Here is a 20,013-nt window from a genome sequence, read left to right as displayed (position 1 = left end):
TTTGTTAAGAGGTACATATGCAGCTGGGTTAACGATACGCATACTCCGAGTACGTGCATCATCAGTCTTATATTTGCACGCGTCGCGTCATGAGACTTGAAAAAATTCATTCATTGGATTTATTAATTTAAAGTAGCCTTTGGTATATATACAATCAGTGTGATGTAATCATAACAACTGTGCTTGTAAAAGCAAAGGAGCCTGATCATTGTTTTCCAACAATGGGGAAATCAGGATTGTCGAACCACTGTAGACTCTTCTGCTTGCCATAGTCGAAAGTGTATTCCTCGCACTTCCTCTCGCCCAAGATCGCTCTAGAAAAAATAATGCAACGAGAACTTATTGGTACGTGCCATAATACATATATGTATATAGTTTATCGAACAAACTGCAAAGTGCATTTTAGAAGAAATCAATGTTCACTTACTTTCCTTTCGAAGCGCATCCTGTCACCGGATATTCGTTCGAGAAACACTGGGGTCGTAAAATGTTGAAGTAAGTCACTCCAATCTTGTGAGAGATTACCGAATTAACTTTCAACAAGCAACTGTAGAATTTCGAGTCGCAATCACAGCTCGATCTGCATAAATCAATCAATTTCATATATATATATATATATACATATATAAATGCCATGTGCCAAGAGGCGGACCATTATCAGATGGATGATGATGATGATTATTCGTAAGGAATAATTTTCATGTAACTATATATAAATACCTGGTGAAAAGACCATTATTTATCAGGCGACCGCGTTGCTCACCGGTGAGAATATTCTGCTGGCAATTGTCGTGTTCCTTGCAGCAGGCGTCTGTCTTTTTAAACAATCCAAGAGAATCATCGCTAACGGCACCAGCGCCGCACCAATAAGTTCCTGAAAGAGGCAGCTTATTCGATTAGATTGGCTCGATCGACGATCCCTCGCAATATTACTAAATGATAATATTTCTTTAACATTTCGATGCATGCTTTCGATATATATTAATATTATAACTATAACGCGAACGCGCATGCGACAAGTGGAGAAAAGATCAATGCCGGATAAAGACTCGTTAAGGTGAAACCGGTTAAAATGTGCGCTGCACTTGAGAAATACTGTCCTCTCGGCTCTCGGCTGCCTAGTAAATTGAGTAATGACGAGCGAATAGCGATCCCTATATATATATATATATATATATATTATTACAAACATAGCTACATAGTGCAATTATTATGCAGCTGATCAATGATTCCGGAAAGTCTCCCCATACAAAATATAATCCTAATTAATTATTATACTCGCTGCAAGATTCCTATCAGCAGCACTGCAAAGGATCTAAGCAATTAACAGGCATAATTACCCATACTTAAAGACCATTCATTACTACGATTCGAGAAAAACAAATGCTAATCGCGAGGTGCACTATATATATATATATATATATATATATATATATATATATATACTTGTATGTATGACCTACACCCATACCGTTCATACTATCGTCCAAAAGTTTGGAAACAACCAAGTTGAAACTTTTCTATCTTCGCATGGCTGACAAGATTGTGGGATTGACACAGGTACGGGCCTCCTTGCCTCCTTGGCAGCATTCGAAAAGCTTATTTTCAAGGCATTTCCAAACCTCTTTGTGGTTAAACTAATTTAACTTTTCCTTTCACCTTTAAAATGAGCAAAACCTGTACATGATATTGTAATTACTTGAAATATTTATTCACCTTGCGCAGTTGCGTCTACATTCTTCCCATGCACTAATATTTGCAATTATGGATTTTCAATAGTTTTCGATCGAGACACGTGCATAGAGGGAGGAAATCGCTATCGTTTGATCGTAAAACAATTTGTAGCAATTTTTATGATAAATGGCATCATTAAATACTGCGAATAGCTTGGAGATTTCAAATACATCAGGGGGATATTCCAAATGGAATAATTTGAGTTTTTGCACGAGTCTTTGATAAACAATTATTGTTACCAGTACTTAAACATACATTATTTATTATGTCTTGCGTAGAGTTGATAATCTATACTGTCTTATTCGAGTAATATGATCAACGTGTTTTGTGGCATATTTATCGCATACTTATTAGCATAATATACCGATGCTATGTAATTTATCTGTTCTAGTTACAAGATATCTATAGAAAAGACAATCAATTTTCAAATGCTTCGAAAAAAGTATAACATTTCCTTTTTTATCATTTCTCTATAAATTTTTGGAAACTTGCGAGTAACATTTAAGCATTGAAAATACCATAGTTTTATAATGACACTTTTATAACTGTATTTTTTCTGTTTTTTTTTTTTGGTCAAAAGACAGAAATTTCTTCCTATGCACGTCTCGATCGAAAAAAACTATTGAGAAAATCGTGTTAAACCTTCTTGCTCATTGAAACGTACACGTCATTATTCCTTTTGATGATGCATGTAATTGTAAAATGGACAAGTATTTGACATATTTGCTTCATAAGTTTTTGCACATTTAAAAAGTGAAACAATTAAACTATATATATATTGTTAAACCATATGCCACTGGGGAAAAGCCTTGAAAAAATATCTTTTCGAATATGCGTAACCGCATCGACATGCAGAAATCTGTAAAAAAATTTGATCGAAAATGGAAAAATTTCAAGTTGAATCTATCTTCACTTTGGTGTTTCAAAACCTTTGAAAGGTAGTTTGTATTTTAATTATATATGATTTGTGCAAAAAGCGATTACGCAGGACACACTGCAATTTATTTTATTTATAAATTCGATGAACGAGACAAGTCCACCATTTTTTTTTAAGCCTTTACTACAGAGTTATTAGAAATAATAGAGAATTACACAGTTGCCAATCTCTCGCGAGTTACTACACAAATAAGATTATTTCCAATTGGCGAAGCAGAAATTGCCAAAGCAAGACGAATCGGATTAATGGGCAATAAAAGATGAGAAACTGAAAAGGAACGACGGGCCAGCTACAAGGATCGACGCATGCATGATTAACGCGATAAGAGAAAAGGTCGTTCGAGTTTACTCCGCTAAACAACGATTGGGGAGAAAGGACCAAGAGAGAGAGAGAAGAGAGAGAAAGTTACCTGGGTAAACTGCCTTAAATTTGTCCTTGACCTTGTTCAAGAGTTCACCAACTCCTCCGGAACGACCTTCACCGGCAGGCGGAATAATACGATTGACCCCGGGAATCTTGGAAAAGAAATCTCGAACGCCATTCCCAAGGATGTTCAGAGGAATGACGAGGGCTTTCAATAATTTCTCAGCGTTGGAAATCCCAGTCCTTTCCAAGTCGATCGAATTGTCCACATAGTTGTCATTGCTGCTGTTATCGTCATTATAGTCATTCCCCCCGTACTCGTATTCCGCACATTTCGTATATCCGACAAAGGCACATACTATTAAATATACAAATAGTCCTGTTCGAGGAAGATTCATCTTCAACCTTCTGTCGAGTAAAAGCAAGAAAAACCAAACGATTAACAAGAATTAGTTATAACGGTGCTGTGTGTATTTTATTGTCTACACTGCCGGTTATTTTCGACTTTTCGTCAACGTCTTCCATTGGTCGGACGTTCCGCCCTTGTGATAGTTGTGATTCGTGTAGAGGCAGTGGTGGAGGGGGAAAGGGTTCGGAACCAAATAATTATATCAATTTATTACAGCCTATATATTTAAGGATTGCGAGAAAGGGTGGGAAAAAAGGGAAATGCAGAATTTATTGCGCAGATTATATCGCGTTGATCAAAGTTACAATTAGGGAGAATTGCTATATATATATATATATATAAGGACGTGGTATGGGGGTTAGGAATTTTGGCGCGCGGGTGCGCGCCCTCTTAAACAACCTGAGAGAATACCTGTTTGATGTTCGATTGTTAATGGAAGTTGACCAATGCCGACAACCCGAGTGAGTTCTGCGCGTACTGAGAACTTTGGCGCGTCTCGCGGATACTTTATTTCTTGGAGGTACGAGCGCGCGCGCGCGCGTGTAGCCGGAAAATAATCACCCTCGCCTCGTCTCGCCTCGCCTCGCCACACACGCTTAGCTTAGCCTCGCTTCGCTCACATCTGCGTAAATGTCAAGGACACCCCAATGATAAATTGGAAAATTACCGTTTCCAGATCATGTAACGCGAGTCAATATTAATTCATCTACAAATAGATAGTACAAATGAAGTGAAAAACTTGACGATAAAAATTGCACGACAGAGATCGATATAACATTTATTAAAATGCCGCACACTGCCAGCTGCCCTCCCAAAAAGATACCCGACACACGCGGTGTATAATTATTTGTTGCAGTCAAAGAAAAAGATGTCCATAATTCCATGCAACTATGCGCTTAACGTGTTTCTCTGTTACAATATTTCTTTCTAATTGGACACACGTGCGCGCGCGCATGCACATCAATATACAATTATTTTGTCATTTCAATGTCTCACAGCTCGGTAAGAAATAGCTGTTGGAGCTATCTATATTTCCGAAAAATCATTCAACGTCGAGAGAGCTTCGACAAGAAAGTTCGTGTATAGATTAACAGTTTTCTGATACATGAGTTGCGATGATAAATTCAAATCTGTCCGGCCTCTCGGGTAACGCTCAGTTCATTTTGACAATTTTCGGCACGTCCCCATCAAGATTGCGCTTAACGTTCTACAAGCAACAAATGTATACAATTTAACAAAACGTGACAATTGTTCCATTTCAAACTTCAAAATATTCTACGATCAAACGAGTAATATCATGTTTAAGTAAATCATAAAACAACTTGTGGCTTGACAATGTTTCATTAGTTCAAATAATCTTTTTAAATAAGATATTACAATCCTTCTTAAGAACGACTCTCTTTCGTCACTCCTTTTTCCATTTAAATATACGATTGATTCGTGCATTTCACAAAACCGGCGTTCATCTTCTACCAATAAGTAGTGTCCTTGTTCTTAATTAAACTCATCGTTATAATCATGGCCACCAAATCTCTCAACCGTTGCTCAATTCATTTTTGAAAAACTGACCAGTCATTCCAATCGCGATTATTTTCTATTAAGAAAAACTGGACAATTTTACTTATTTTTGCTTAATTTTTAACTCTTTCATTCTTCCAATCCCAAATTTACATCCACTTGGAATAATTGAAGAGAAAAGTTTATTCATGATAACGCTCGAAAAGCTCAAGTTTTACAAACGCTATACGCTTATAAATAAATGCTTGCATGTTAAAATCATTAATAGAAATTCCAATATAAAAGAGTTATCGCGGAAAAAATTATTGCAAAATATTACAAAAAATTGCACTACATCGTCCTGTTACAAATGTATAAAGTATCAGTACCTCATCCAGTACCAAATTTTAATGCCGTTTCCTTCTCTTTTTTTTCTTTTGTTTTTTCCGTATTTGCGTTTATTGCAAAATTGGATTTTTTACAAACAACGTATAAATATATGTACAAGTGTATTATTATTATTATTATAGAGTAAGCAGAAAAAAGTGATACAACAATTCGGAGGTTTGTTCGCGTATAGTCTGTACAACACACGCATCATCCTTCACCAAGTTCCAATATTAATGCGTCCTCACCTTCTGCGATTAGATTCCGCCTTGCACGTCGCTCCTCTAAACGCAGACATCTTAAACAATTTTGATTTTTCTTCGACCAGCAAGCACGATGATGAATAGCTAAACATTTCGTACATGTTATTGCACAACCATCCCATGGAAAAATAACTTCGTCATTGCCACATAGCTCGCAGAGGTGTCCCCTAAATATCGTTTAAAATCAAAGGATTTCTTAATCAAGCACTTTTAAGCGAGTAAGTAATCAAATGCTATTTTATACATTACCTTCCTCGACATAATTCACACTTCTCGGTGATATGACAATGCATGGCTTCGTGCACTGTTCGAATTTCTTCTAACAATTTGCCACTTTGCAGATCAACGAGATCTTTGATCGAGTAATTTCCTGAATTTTCAATCATATGTGATCTCAAATTGGTTTTCCATGGAAGCCCGTTACTAGTAGCTTCTGGGCAGAGAACTAAATATTGCTTCATTAGCTGTAACTCCTCTCTCATTCGCTGTAAATAACGACGCCATGTAAAACAATTTTAACTTTTATTCACTTAAAATAAATGCTACAATAATAATGTACAAATAAAGTACTTACTTTTACAAAAGATAAATCTGGAACTAATGTGAATAACATTGGATTTAGAGTCTCTAAAGACAAAACTGGTCGATTTTCAAGCAATGCTAAAAGCTGAGCAGCTGCTCTAGAAACACGCCGAGGTTCCATGTCCCAGTTTCTAATTACCCTTGCAGGTATGATACACATTGTATTCCAATGACATTTATGACAAAAGTATAGTCCACTATAATCACAAATTCTTGGCTCCGTCCACGTTGATTCTGTTTAGATGAAAGAGGCAGTATATTGATACAAGCTTTTATGCTACATTCAAAAAATTGCTATCGATGAAAAAAGAAACTCCTAAACGCTTTTGGATAAAGCACGACTATATCAATTAACTCTATTCTTTACCTGTATATTTAAATGGGCTGCCAAAGCAGTATAAAGATAATCCTTTAGAGGCAGCTTGCAATTAGAGTAGTAATTGTCAATTTGCATGCGCAACTGTATATAAGATGGAAAATATTTAAATCATAAGTAACTTACTGAATGTTATACGTCTCCTACATTCTGCACAACGATATCCTTGTCCTGAAAGGCCCTTTTCTGGACATATGTCTTTGGTATATGTATAACCATTGGCTTCGCTAGCAATAACATGAACACACATTCGACAAATTGAACTTAAACATTTCCAATGACAACAGAATTTACAATCTATGGAAATAGAATTTAATCGAAGAGTCAATGTTGACAGCCAGTATTATAATTGTATGGGTTACATACCACTACACATGTACCATGATTGAACCACAGTCCAGATGGCCCCGCTGCAATGATCGCAATAAACAGGCCCCGTAGGTGGTATCATATACCTTTGTGGTATTAGATGATGTCCAAAAATTACTTGGGTCTCGAGTAAGCTTTCATCAGGTATTTCTTTTAGTTCTTGCAATCTTAATCGTAATTCAATTAAACGCCTGACAAGCCACCTACGTTCTTCTGAGCATTCGGAACTTTCTAATACCATGCTTTTACACTTCGCTATCATTTCCTCGAGATCAGATGAGGTACAACCCTGATTAAATAATAACAAAATGATAATAGACGATATCTAATTTTTAATCTATTAATTCCATCACATACCTTAGATAACATGAGAAGATGCTCCATAGATTTTAAACTAGCTGGTATTGCACTTTTGCCTCCGGTATTGTCATCTGTTTCTCCTGTTGTGTAATCGGATGATGAAGAATGTGTTGATGGAGAGGATTCTTTATCCTGAATATTTGGCTCCAAAATTAAATCCTGACTGTCATTCATATTTTCTTTAACGTCCACCATATTTCTCAATTATAACAGATCACAACAAAAACAATAATCTTAACTGACATGATACTGCATAAATATCAATAAATTAAACTATATTGCGATCATTGGTTTATTATTTTCTTTATAGATCCAGGCGTTTGGATTGATAATTAAATGGCTCTTTACATGTATGTACGATTGCAATAATTTATTTTTATATTGCATGTAACAAACGGTGCCTATTTTTACGGCATGGTATGTAGATATGTGTATATATAGTGACAATAGGTATGTGGGGTTGTGTAGGGTATGGTGTGTATCGGTGTGCTATCGGTGCATGCATGGTAGTACTAGTATCGGTCGGTGTTCCACACCATTCCACACGGACATTGCTCGGCCCAGCTCGGCCTGCTCGACAATCAGCTGTGAGAATAAGAATTAGCACAGAGAGAAGAGGAGGAAAGAAGAAAATAGTTTTTTTTTGGTAGTTTTCTGCGCTTTGCAGTTGCTTGGGGTGCATTCCAAGGTTGCCAAGTCCGCCATCTTGAATAGTACTACGCTCTATAGTAAGTGAATTTTGATATAAGGAATGCAGACTGCACAAAGTATACTGCCAGCGGAAATACGTCAGTAGCCATCTTAAATGCAGAACGTAATATATCAAAAATTATATATATTATATTCACAGCCTGTCACCGTGAACGGCGTGAACGAAGACAAATGTTAGTATACGGAAAAATAAAGTGTAATAAAGAAATAAGGAGTAGTGACAGCTTTGATCTATCTGACAGCTGATGTACTTATGGTATAAGTGAATAAATAAAATAAAAATGCTTTTCCTAAATTGATTTTTAATTTTGAGAAAATGGTCAAATGTAGCCATTAATTAATTAGATTTGGTAATAAATACAAAAAATGCGTTTTATTATAACAAATGAGTTGAGGTAAAATAAACTCAATGTTTTTATATTAATTTGTTAACAAATGCATTTTTTTATTTATTATTGAGTCCAATAAGTTAACGGTTATTAAAAAAAAAATTCTTTGTAATGAAACAAAAAATGAAAAAATTTTAATCTTCACCAAGCCTCGAACACGAGCCCACCGCATGATAAACGGCAACTTTACCGCCTGCGCTACAGCTCTCACTTGATGTAACAAGAGCAAAACAGGCTCTTTAAAGACTGACTACAATTCTTTTATTAATTCGTCATAAATGATCAAGAATTAGCTGTAATAATAAATACATTTATCTACATAGCATTATTGTACTAAATTTATTGTTTTTAATTTGAAGCATACATTTTACATGAAGATATGATAATTTAATGGTAACCATTCAGTACTCTATATACAAAACTATTCATATGCTTAACTATCATAAATTAATTAAGTAATATTATAATATTTGTTATATGTAGTCGAATAACTATGATAAACGAGCATATGAATAGTTTTGTATTTAGAGTATTGCATGAACACCCTTAAAGTATCGTATCTTCATGTAAAATGTATGCTTCAAATTAAAAACATAATAAATTTAGTGCAATAATGCTGTGGAGATAAATGTATTTATTATTGCAGCTAATTCTTGATCGTTTATGACGAGTTAGTGAAAGAATTGTAGTCAGTCTATAAAAGGCTGTTTTGCTCTTGGTACATCAAGTGAGCGCTGTAGCACAGGCGGTAAGTTTGCCGTTTGTCATGCGGTGGGCTCGTGTTCGAGTCTTGGTGAAGTTTAAAATTTTTTCATTTTTTTTTTCATTACAAGGAATTTTTTTTTTAATAACCATTAATTTATTGGACTCAATAATAAATAAAAAAATGCATTTGTTAACAGATTAATATAAAAACATTGAGTTTATTTTACCTCAACTCATTTGTTATAATAAAACGCATTTTCTGTATTTATTACTAAATCTAATTGATTAATGGCTACATTTGACCATTTTATCAATATTACAAATCAATTTAGGAAAAGCATTTTTATTTGCTTTGAGTTTTTAGGTAAACGCAGCACCACTTCACACGGATAACACGTAAAAATGTCACGGTTAGCGGTAGTCGCTCTTCTTCGAAAGCCAATGTTGCCTAAAGTCCAAATCACACCTATGCTCTCCAGGCATAGTTGTGTTTGTACCGCTTCCCTTTAAATTTTCTATACTCCTGCTGGCTAGCGCTTGTCTTCATTTTTGTTGCTAAAAGCTTGATTCTGGCATCACTGCCGTGTGGAACTATTAGTTTGCTAATAAAAGCAGAGGCTTAATTTTAAGAGATTGCAACATATAGTAATTAATATAGATACAATTGTAAAAAGAAAACAAAAATTTTATTTTACATATATTAACTTTAAATAAAATCCCACAAAGTACTGTAAAATATCTAACATGTTATATTATATATCTAATCTGTCAGCTTCTTTATTTTAATATTCATCTCAATTATCACAGTTTGATCCTCAGCGATGACACAGTAACCACATTATGGTGAATCTATTCTTTTTTTTTAATGTTCGATCCACATAGCTTCATCCTCAGCAGTGATACAGTAAACATACGTACATTACTATAATTTAATCTGAAACAAAATCCCACAAAGTACTATAAAACATCTTACATTTTATATTATATATGTATTCTGTCATTTTCTTTATTTATTATTGTATTTACCCAAATTGCTGACTCATTTATTTTAATGTCTGTCTCAATTAACACAGTTTGATCCTCATCAGCAATGACACAGAAACAACATTATGGTGAATCTATTCCTTTTGTTTTAATGTTCAATCCACATAGCTCCATTCTCAGCATTGACATAGTAAACACTTTACAATAATTTAATCTGAAACAAAATCCCAAAAAGTACTATATAAAATCTTACATTTGAAATTACAAATGTAATCTGTCAGCTTCTTTATTTGTATCGTATTTACCCAATGTGTTGACTTGTTTATTTTAATATTCATCTCAATTAACACAGTTTGATCCTCAGCGATGACACAGTAACCATAATATGGTGAATCTATTCCTTTCATTTTAATGATCAATCCACATAGCTCCATCCTCAGTAGTGACATAGTAAACACATTACTATAATTTAATCTGAAATAAAATCCCAGAAAGTACTATAAAATATTTTACATTTTATATTATATATCTAATTTGTCAGCTTCTTTATTTATTATTGTATTTACCCAGTTTTTTCACTCATTTATTTTATTATCCGTCTCAATTAACATAGTTTGAATCTCAACGATGACACAATAACCACATTATGTTTAGTCTATTCCTTTATTTTAATTTTAAAAATCCGCATAGCTCCATCCTCAGCACAGTGACATTGTAAACACATTACTATAATTTAATCTGAAATAAAATCCCACAAAGTACCACAAAATGTTTATATCTTACATTTTATATTATAAAATTTATTGTTATACTTATCTAAAATGTTCAGTCCTTTATATATTTTTAAAAATTATTTTTATGTACATTTTACAAATTTCGTCACTTTATTTATTCACTTATACCATCAGTATATCAGCTGTCAGTAAGATTAAAACTGCCACTTTATTTCTTTATATTACTTTATAACTTGTGGTATGTATATACTAACATTTGTCTTGGATCACGGACCATGCATTATGTATTTTGAAATTAGTAATTAGAAATATCTATATTGCGGTCCCTCTACAGTCTCTACCCTCTGACGTATTTCCGCCGACCAGTAGTAGTATCAGCAGCGACTATAGCGTAGTACCCAAAATAGTACTACGCTATAGGATATGTCGCTTTTGGGTACTACGGTAGCAGAGATGAAACGGGAGATTGCTCATGCGAGGTCCCGAGGCAATCCCTACCGGTAGGCGGCGCTGGTGTTGGCAAACGCGTGTCTCAGGTCCATCTAACCCCTAACGCCATCTATCGGAAGAGACCACGAAGCACGAGCGTTAAGCTTAGAATAGGGTAAAACATATATGCATTGTTGCCAGAAAGCGGAATAAAGAGAGAGCGGAGATATTTTCTCGGACCTCTCTGTCTTTCTCGCTGTTAGCTTCTAGCAGAAGAGTCGAGGCAAAATCTTTCCGTTTCGCTTTGCCGAAAATCTACCAATATTCGATGTCATTTATATTTGCAGGCCAATGCCTTTATACATGATTTTTTCAGCATATTTATTTATCAGCATTGACTTATTTAAATCAATAATAAATTAAGGAAATGCGTATTTGATATATAATAATTATTTTAACTATAATTTCATCGTTATATTTCGCTTATTTCCGTAAAATCTGAATTTCTTTAGTTTATTATTGATTATTGTAAGTCAATGGCCATTAAAAAAAATTTAATCTTAAAAAAAAAAAGAAAAGTACCGTTCAGGAATCGAACCCGGACCCACAAATCGCCACGCTATTACCTTACCGCCTAGACCACGAGGCTTCTTCAGTGCACCGTAAACAGATAGTCTTTTTAAGGGCTTGAAATCTTCTTTTAAACCATATAAATAAACGAGCAACCGACAGCTTTATTCATTATTATTCTGTCATAATGGTACACAAATTAAGGAATAATTATATTTTGAATAGTTTTCAAAAGCTTTTCCAATAGCCAAGAACGAAGATAAATAATCAACGCTCGCAGTTTCCGTTCTTGGTTATTGGAAAAGATTTTGAAAATCTACATTATATAATTATTCTTTAATTTGTGTACCATTATGATAGAATAATAATGAATAAAGATGTCGGTTCTTCGTTTATTTATATGGTTTAAAAGAAGATTTCAAGCCCTTAAAAAGACTATCTGTTTACGGTGCACTGAAGAAGCCTCGTGGTCTAGGCAGTAAGGTAATAGCGTGGCGATTTGTGGGTCCGGGTTCGATTCCTGAACGGTACTTTTCTTTTTTTTTTTAAGATTAAATTTTTTTTAATGGCCATTGACTTACAATAATCAATAATAAACTAAAGAAATTCAGATTTTACGGAAATAAGCGAAATATAACGATGAAATTATAGTTAAAATAATTATTATATATCAAATACGCATTTCCTTAATTTATTATTGATTTAAATAAGTCAATGCTGATAAATAAATATGCTGAAAAAATCATGTATAAAGGCATTGGCCTGCAAATATAAATGACATCGAATATTGGTAGATTTTCGGCAAAGCGAAACGGAAAGATTTTGCCTCGACTCTTCTGCTAGAAGCTAACAGCGAGAAAGACAGAGAGGTCCGAGAAAATATCTCCGCTCTCTCTTTATTCCGCTTTCTGGCAACAATGCATATATGTTTTACCCTATTCTAAGCTTAACGCTCGTGCTTCGTGGTCTCTTCCGATAGATGGCGTTAGGGGTTAGATGGACCTGAGACACGCGTTTGCCAACACCAGCGCCGCCTACCGGTAGGGATTGCCTCGGGACCTCGCATCAAGGTTGCCAAGTGTAGTACTTTCGGTACCACCGTAGTACCCAAAAGCGACATATCCTATAGCGTAGTACTATTTTGGGTACTACGCTATAGTCGCTGCTGATACTACTGGTCGGCGGAAATACGTCAGAGGGTAGAGACTGTAGAGGGACCGCAATATAGATATTTCTAATTACTAATTTCAAAATACATAATGCATGGTCCGTGAGCCAAGACAAATGTTAGTATTATTGTATCGTACATACATACCGCAAGTTATAAAGTAATATAAAGAAATAAAGTGACAGTTTTAATCTTACTGACAGCTGATATACTGATGGTATAAGTGAATAAATAAAGTGACGAAATTTGTAAAATGTACATAAAAATAATTTTTAAAAGTATATAAAGGACTGAACATTTTAGATAAGTATAACAATAAATTTTATAATATAAAATGTAAGATATAAATATTTTGTGGTACTTTGTGGGATTTTATTTCAGATTAAATTATAGTAATGTGTTTACTATGTCACTGTGCTGAGGATGGAGCTATGCGGATTTTCAAAATTAAAATAAAGGAATAGACTAAACATAATGTGGTTATTATGTCATCGTTGAGATTCAAACTATGTTAATTGAGACGGATAATAAAATAAATGAGTGAAAAAACTGGGTAAATACAATAATAAATAAAGAAGCTGACAAATTAGATATATAATATAAAATGTAAGATATTTTATAGTACTTTCTGGGATTTTATTTCAGATTAAATTATAGTAATGTGTTTACTATGTCACTACTGAGGATGGAGCTATGTGGATTGAACATTAAAATGAAAGGAATAGATTCACCATATAATGGTTACTGTGTCATCGCTGAGGATCAAACTGTGTTAATTGAGATGAATATTAAAATAAACAAGTCAACACATTGGGTAAATACGATACAAATAAAGAAGCTGACAGATTACATTTGTAATTTCAAATGTAAGATTTTAAATAGTACTTTTTGGGATTTTGTTTCAGATTAAATTATTGTAAAGTGTTTACTATGTCAATGCTGAGAATGGAGCTATGTGGATTGAACATTAAAACAAAAAGAATAGATTCACCATAATGTTATTTCTGTGTCATCGCTGATGAGGATCAAACTGTGTTAATTGAGACAGATATTAAAATAAATGAGTCAGCAATTTAGGTAAATGCAATAATAAATAAAGAAAATGACAGAATAGATATATAATATAAAATGTAAGATGTTTTATAGTACTTTGTGGGATTTTGTTTCAGATTAAATTATAGTAATGTACGTGTGTTTACTGTATCACTGCTGAGGATGAAGTTATGTGGATCGAACATTAAAAAAAAAGAATAGATTCACCATAATGTGGTTACTGTGTCATCGCTGAGGATCAAATTGTGATAATTGAGATGAATATTAAAATAAAGAAGCTGACAGATTAGATATATAATATAACATGTTAGATATTTTACAGTACTTTGTGGGATTTTATTTAAAGTTAATATATGTAAAATAAAATTTTTGTTTTCTTTTTACAATTGTATCTATATTAATTACTATATGTTGCAATCTCTTAAAATTAAGCCTCTGCTTTTATTAGCAAACTAATAGTTCCACACGGCAGTGATGCCAGAATCAAGCTTTTAGCAACAAAAATGAAGATAAGCGCTAGCCAGCAGGAGTATAGAAAATTTAAAGGGAAGCGGTACAAACACAACTATGCCTGGAGAGCATAGGTGTGATTTGGACTTCAGGCAACATTGGCTTTAGAAGAAGAGCGACTACCGCTAACCGTGATATTTTTACGTGTTATCCGTGTGAAGTGGTGCTGCGTTTACCTAAAAACTCAAAGCAAATAAAAATGCTTTTCCTAAATTGATTTGTAATATTGATAAAATGGTCAAATGTAGCCATTAATTAATTAGATTTGGTAATAAATACAGAAAATGCGTTTTATTATAACAAATGAGTTGAGGTAAAATAAACTCAATGTTTTTATATTAATCTGTTAACAAATGCATTTTTTTATTTATTATTGAGTCCAATAAATTAATGGTTATTAAAAAAAAAATTCCTTGTAATGAAAAAAAAAATGAAAAAATTTTAAACTTCACCAAGACTCGAACACGAGCCCACCGCATGACAAACGACAACCTTACCGCCTGCGCTACAGCGCTCACTTGATGTACCAAGAGCAAAACAGCCTTTTAAAGACTGATTACAATTCTTTCACTAACTCGTCATAAACGATCAAGAATTAGCTGCAATAATAAATACATTTATCTCCACAGCATTATTGCACTAAATTTATTATGTTTTTAATTTGAAGCATACATTTTACATGAAGATACGATACTTTAAGGATGTTCATGCAATACTTTAAATACAAAACTATTCATATGCTGGTTTATCATAGTTATTCGACTACATATAACAAATATTATAATATTACTTAATTAATTTATGATAGTTGAGCATATGAAGTTTTGTATATAGAGTACTGAATGGTTACCCTTAAATTATCATATCTTCATGCAAAATGTATGCTTCAAATTAAAAACAATAAATTTAGTACAATAATGCTATGTAGATAAATGTATTTATTATTACAGCTAATTCTTGATCGTTTATGACGAGTTAGTGAAAGAATTGTAGTCAGTCTTTAAAAGGCTGTTTTGCTCTTGGTACATCAAGTGAGCGCTGTAGCGCAGGCGGTAAGGTTGCCGTTTGTCATGCGGTGGGCTCGTGTTCGAGTCTTGGTGAAGTTAAAATTTTTTCATTTTTTTTTCATTACAAAGAATTTTTTTTTTAATAACCATTAATTTATTGGACTCAATAATAAATAAAAAAATGCATTTGTTAACAGATTAATATAAAAACATTGAGTTTATTTTACCTCAAATCATTTGTTATAATAAACCGCATTTGTTGTATTTATTACCAAATCTAATTAATTAATGGCTACATTTGACCATTTTATCAAAATTAAAAATCAATTTAGGAAAAGCATTTTTATTTTATTTATTCACTTATACCATAAGTACATCAGCTGTCAGATAGATCAAAGCTGTCACTACTCCTTATTTCTTTATTACACTTTATTTTTCCGTATAATAAACATTTGTCTTCGTTCACGCCGTTCACGGTGACAGGCTGTGAATATAATATATATAATTTTTGATATATTACGTTCTGCATTTAAGATGGCTACTGACGTATTTCCGCTGGCAGTATACTTTGTGCAGTCTGCATTCCTTATATCAAAATTCACTTACTATAGAGCGTAGTACTATTCAAGATGGCGGACTTGGCAACCTTGCCTCGCATGAGCAATCTCCCGTTTCATCTCTGACGGTAGTACCGAAAGTACTACACTTGGCAACCTTGGTGCATTCCCAATCACGCTTGAAGCGCATAGAATGTACAGTTTATGTCACATTTATTATAGAATTTAAGTGCTTACTGCGCGCATATGCGTGACTCGGAACGCATCCTTGGCAAGGTTGCCAAGTGTAGTACTTTCGGTACCACCGTAGTACCCAAAAGCGACATATCCTATAGCGTAGTACTATTTTGGGTACTACGCTATAGTCGCTGCTGATACTACTGGTCGGCGGAAATACGTCAGAGGGTAGAGACTGTAGAGGGACCGCAATATAGATATTTATAATTACTAATTTCAAAATACATAATGCATGGTCCGTGGCCAAGACAAATGTTAGTATTATTGTATCGTACATACATACCGCAAGTTATAAAGTAATATAAAGAAATAAAGTGACAGTTTTAATCTTACTGACAGCTGATATACTGATGGTATAAGTGAATAAATAAAGTGACGAAATTTGTAAAATGTACATAAAAATAATTTTTAAAAGTATATAAAGGACTGAACATTTTAGATAAGTATAACAATAAATTTTATAATATAAAATGTAAGATATAAATATTTTGTGGTACTTTGTGGGATTTTATTTCAGATTAAATTATAGTAATGTGTTTACTATGTCACTGTGCTGAGGATGGAGCTATGCGGATTTTCAAAATTAAAATAAAGGAATAGACTAAACATAATGTGGTTATTATGTCATCGTTGAGATTCAAACTATGTTAATTGAGACGGATAATAAAATAAATGAGTGAAAAAACTGGGTAAATACAATAATAAATAAAGAAGCTGACAAATTAGATATATAATATAAAATGTAAGATATTTTATAGTACTTTCTGGGATTTTATTTCAGATTAAATTATAGTAATGTGTTTACTATGTCACTACTGAGGATGGAGCTATGTGGATTGAACATTAAAATGAAAGGAATAGATTCACCATATAATGGTTACTGTGTCATCGCTGAGGATCAAACTGTGTTAATTGAGATGAATATTAAAATAAACAAGTCAACACATTGGGTAAATACGATACAAATAAAGAAGCTGACAGATTACATTTGTAATTTCAAATGTAAGATTTTAAATAGTACTTTTTGGGATTTTGTTTTAGATTAAATTATTGTAAAGTGTTTACTATGTCAATGCTGAGAATGGAGCTATGTGGATTGAACATTAAAACAAAAAGAATAGATTCACCATAATGTTATTTCTGTGTCATCGCTGATGAGGATCAAACTGTGTTAATTGAGACAGATATTAAAATAAATGAGTCAGCAATTTAGGTAAATGCAATAATAAATAAAGAAAATGACAGAATAGATATATAATATAAAATGTAAGATGTTTTATAGTACTTTGTGGGATTTTGTTTCAGATTAAATTATAGTAATGTACGTGTGTTTACTGTATCACTGCTGAGGATGAAGTTATGTGGATCGAACATTAAAAAAAAAGAATAGATTCACCATAATGTGGTTACTGTGTCATCGCTGAGGATCAAATTGTGATAATTGAGATGAATATTAAAATAAAGAAGCTGACAGATTAGATATATAATATAACATGTTAGATATTTTACAGTACTTTGTGGGATTTTATTTAAAGTTAATATATGTAAAATAAAATTTTTGTTTTCTTTTTACAATTGTATCTATATTAATTACTATATGTTGCAATCTCTTAAAATTAAGCCTCTGCTTTTATTAGCAAACTAATAGTTCCACACGGCAGTGATGCCAGAATCAAGCTTTTAGCAACAAAAATGAAGATAAGCGCTAGCAAGCAGCAGTATAGAAAATTTAAAGGGAAGCGGTACAAACACAACTATGCCTGGAGAGCATAGGTGTGATTTGGACTTCAGGCAACATTGGCTTTAGAAGAAGAGCGACTACCCCTAACCGTGACATTTTTACGTTTCATCCGTGTGAGGTGGTGCTGCGTTTACCTAAAAACTCAAAGCAAATAAAAATGCTTTTCCTAAATTGATTTTTAATTTTGATAAAATGGTCAAATGTAGCCATTAATTAATTAGATTTGGTAATAAATACAAAAAATGCACTTTATTATAACAAATGAGTTGAGGTAAAATAAACTCAATGTCTTTATATTAATTTGTTAACAAATGCATTTTTTTATTTATTATTGAGTCAAATAAGTTAATGGTTATTAAAAAAAAAATTCTTTGTAATGAAAAAAAAAAATGAAAAAATTTTAAATTTCACCAAGACTCGAACCCGAGCCCACCGCATCATAAACGGCAACCTTACCACCTGCGCTACAGCGCTCACATGATTTACCAAAAGCAAAACAGCCTTTTTAAAAACTGACTACAATTCTTTTATTAATTCGTCATAAATGATCAAGAATTAGCTGTAATAATAAATACATTTATCTACATAGCATTATTGTACTAAATTTATTGTTTTTAATTTGAAGCATACATTTTGCATGAAGATATGATAATTTAAGGGTAACCATTCAGTACTTTATATAAAAACTATTCATATGCTCAACTATCATAAATTAATTAAGTAATATTATAATATTTGTTATATGTAGTCGAATAACTATGATAAACGAGCATATGAATAGTTTTGTATTTAGAGTATTGCATGGCCTTAAAGTATCGTATCTTCATGTAAAATATATGCTTCAAATTAAAAACATAATAAATTTAGTGCAATAATGCTGTGGAGATAAATGTATTTATTATTGCAGCTAATTCTTGATCGTTTATGACGAGTTAGTGAAAGAATTGTAGTCAGTCTTTAAAAGGCTGTTTTGCTCTTGGTGCATCAAGTGAGCGCTGTAGCGCAGGCTGTAAGGTTCCCGTTTATCATGCGGTGGGATCGTGTTCGAGTCTTGGTGAAGTTTAAGATTTTTTCATTTTTTTTTTCATTACAAGGAATTTTTTTTTAATAACCATTAATCTATTGGACTCAATAATAAATAAAAAAATGCATTTGTTAACAAATTAATATAAAAACATTGAGTTTATTTTACCTCAACTCATTTGTTATAATAAAACGCATTTTTTGTATTTATTACCAAATCTAATTTATTAATGGGTACATTTGACCATTTTATCAAAATTAAAAATCAATTTAGGAAAAGCATTTTTATTTTATTTATTCACTTATACCATAAGTACATCAGCTATCAGATAGATCAAATATTTCTTTATTACACTTTATTTTTCCGTATACTAACATTTGTCTTCGTTCACGCCGTTCACGGTGACAGGCTGTGAATATAATATATATAATTTTTGATATATTACGTTCTGCATTTAAGATGGCTACTGACGTATTTCCGCTGGCAGTACACTTTGTGCAGTCTGCATTCCTTATATCAAAATTCACTTACTATAGAGCGTAGTACTATTCAAGATGGCGGACTTGGCAACCTTGATCCTTGGTCAAAAATGCTCTATGCATAATACATAGATAGGGTGATTCTCTAACGGCGGGACATATGAGATTGGTGTTAGTTGATTATAGCACCCGGAATGATGAAATCCAAGAACCCTGATTGGTCAATATCGTATAGTGCCAACTTAAAATAGGCCATTACCGGTAGTTTGATACAAAAAATGAGACATATCCGCCATTTTGGTGTAAAAGTGTTTACACACTTTTCGAAAATAGAAGCAGAAGGAAATGAATGAGCTGTCAAAAGTAGTGATGATTCGGATTAATTTGTGATAAGTGTAACTTTGGGAAAGAAAAGTGATGATTATAATAAAAAGAGGA

General features: G+C 32.9%; 2 protein-coding genes across 3 annotated transcripts; both read right to left on the bottom strand.

The window, feature by feature from the left end:
* Positions 1-102: 102 nt before the first annotated feature.
* LOC136774406 (phospholipase A2-like) lies at positions 103-4,131 on the bottom strand. Its single transcript, XM_066728679.1, has 5 exons — positions 3,855-4,131; positions 3,081-3,442; positions 721-874; positions 428-580; positions 103-314 (listed from the first exon to the last, which is right to left on the bottom strand). Exons 2-5 carry the CDS (start codon positions 3,430-3,432, stop codon positions 206-208), a joined length of 768 nt encoding a protein of 255 aa, XP_066584776.1. The 5' UTR covers positions 3,433-3,442; positions 3,855-4,131; the 3' UTR covers positions 103-205.
* A 994-nt stretch (positions 4,132-5,125) lies between these two features.
* On the bottom strand, positions 5,126-8,003 carry DEF8 (differentially expressed in FDCP 8 homolog). Of its 2 annotated transcripts, XM_066728673.1 has the most exons (7): positions 7,275-8,003; positions 6,915-7,206; positions 6,675-6,845; positions 6,540-6,593; positions 6,165-6,406; positions 5,840-6,075; positions 5,126-5,757 (listed from the first exon to the last, which is right to left on the bottom strand). In XM_066728673.1, the coding sequence occupies exons 1-7, from the start codon at positions 7,470-7,472 to the stop codon at positions 5,538-5,540; spliced, it is 1,413 nt and encodes a 470-aa protein (XP_066584770.1). In that variant the 5' UTR covers positions 7,473-8,003; the 3' UTR covers positions 5,126-5,537. The 2 variants fall into 2 exon arrangements, with proteins under 2 accessions (XP_066584770.1, XP_066584771.1); XM_066728674.1 differs by lacking the exon at positions 6,540-6,593 and having other exon boundaries at positions 7,275-8,002.
* Between the last annotated feature and the right edge of the window lie 12,010 nt (positions 8,004-20,013).

This window comes from Prorops nasuta, unplaced genomic scaffold (genome assembly GCF_024137725.1).
Source record: "Prorops nasuta isolate Cenicafe-Biocafe unplaced genomic scaffold, Cenicafe_Pnas_1.2 PNAS00006, whole genome shotgun sequence".
Lineage (NCBI taxonomy): Eukaryota > Metazoa > Arthropoda > Insecta > Hymenoptera > Bethylidae > Prorops > Prorops nasuta.
Note: the sequence above shows the minus strand (reverse complement) of the source record. Positions and strands in the feature narration are given on the sequence as shown.